The sequence below is a fragment of the Aptenodytes forsteri genome, unplaced genomic scaffold (genome assembly GCF_000699145.1).
Source record: "Aptenodytes forsteri isolate BGI_AS27 unplaced genomic scaffold, ASM69914v1 Scaffold92, whole genome shotgun sequence".
Taxonomy (NCBI): Eukaryota; Metazoa; Chordata; class Aves; order Sphenisciformes; family Spheniscidae; genus Aptenodytes; species Aptenodytes forsteri.
In genome coordinates this window covers 3,103,066-3,104,165 of record NW_008794581.1, presented here as the reverse complement: position 1 = coordinate 3,104,165, position 1,100 = coordinate 3,103,066, and the positions used below count along the sequence as shown (strand labels likewise).

The 1,100-nt window shown below is 66.7% G+C and overlaps 2 protein-coding genes across 2 annotated transcripts in view; one reads left to right on the top strand and one right to left on the bottom strand.

The window, feature by feature from the left end:
- DIMT1 (DIM1 dimethyladenosine transferase 1 homolog) overlaps positions 1 to 574 on the bottom strand; it is a 6,792-nt gene extending 6,218 nt beyond the window's left edge. The window contains exons 1-2 of the mRNA XM_009272547.1: positions 404 to 574; positions 3 to 329 (exon numbers count right to left, since the gene is read on the bottom strand). Of these exons, the coding sequence (XP_009270822.1) occupies positions 3 to 329; positions 404 to 574 (498 nt within the window). The remainder of the gene's footprint in view (positions 1 to 2; positions 330 to 403) is intronic.
- The window catches only part of IPO11 (importin 11), a 105,584-nt gene continuing 104,917 nt past the window's right edge, over positions 434 to 1,100 (top strand). Inside the window, exon 1 of the mRNA XM_009272498.2 lies at positions 434 to 509. The gene's annotated coding sequence lies outside the window, so the exon portion shown is untranslated. The remainder of the gene's footprint in view (positions 510 to 1,100) is intronic.

The window sequence follows — 1,100 nt, the reverse complement described above, 5'->3', positions numbered from 1 at the left end:
ACGCGCTCCGGAGGCGCCGGGCTCTGCGGGCAGGTTGGGCGGCAGAGCCGCGGGCCTTGGGAGCGGACCGCGGCCTTCCCCGGGAAGGCGAGGACCCCGCGGCCGGAAGGAGCTGCCGCCGCGCTGCAGGTGTGCTTTGCAGCAGCGTCACCCGGCTGGGTTAGAACCGGCTCAGCCGCGGGGCTGCCAGCACCGGACGTGGCGCCCGATCTCCCTTGCCCCGCGTTGCCTCCCTGGCGAACGGACTCTTCGGGAGGAGCTGCCAGGACGAGCAGCGGAGCGTGGGAACAGGCGCGGCCCGAACGCCGTGAGGATGGACAGTCGCTTTGCTAGCCGAATGCACGCCATTTAACGAACAGCAAGCGGGCAGCCAGCCGCGTGGGCTGTTCAGGCGTAGTTTTACCGCCGTGCGGTAAGGGGCGACACCGAGGGAGGTGAATAACCCGGAGGGATGCCCGCTCCAGGCAGCCGCGGGCGAGGAGGCGGCAGGAAAAACTGAGGGAGAACAGGTAGGAAGGGGAAAGAGGGAGGAGACGCTTCTTTTAATTTTCTCGGATTTTCTCGGGGTCGGCATATTCAGCGTTGCGCTGTTGTATACGCACAGCTAGAGCTGTTCCTTCTCCACCGGCCCCGGAGGGATCTCCCTTGTTCCAGTACCTGCTATCTGACGCAAACCTTGTGATTTCCAAGGCGATTCTCAGCAGTTTCGGCTGACGAGGCAGCAGGATGCTTCAGCCCGCTAGCTCCGGGTGACACAAACGGTCGGTCCCTCGGTTCGTAATCCGAGACCGCGGGCTGCAACGCGGTCGTTCCGCACCGCGGGCACACGGGACGCGCGGGACCCCTCGTGGCCGCCGAGCCCGGGTGCTGTTCCAGGGGAGGCGCAGGCCAGGCTGCGGGGCCGCGCTGGCTCCTCCTCGCCCGGTGGTGCAGGCAGGGGTCCCGGGCTCCGGCCCGTCGATCGCCTCGGGTACTTTCTCAGCGTCGGTCATTCCCCAAGACAAACGCACAGCAATCCCGCTACCTGACCTCGGGCGCCTCAGGATAAAATCGGGTGTCGGCATCGCACCTTGCTGCCGCAGCCCCTCCACCCCTTCTCC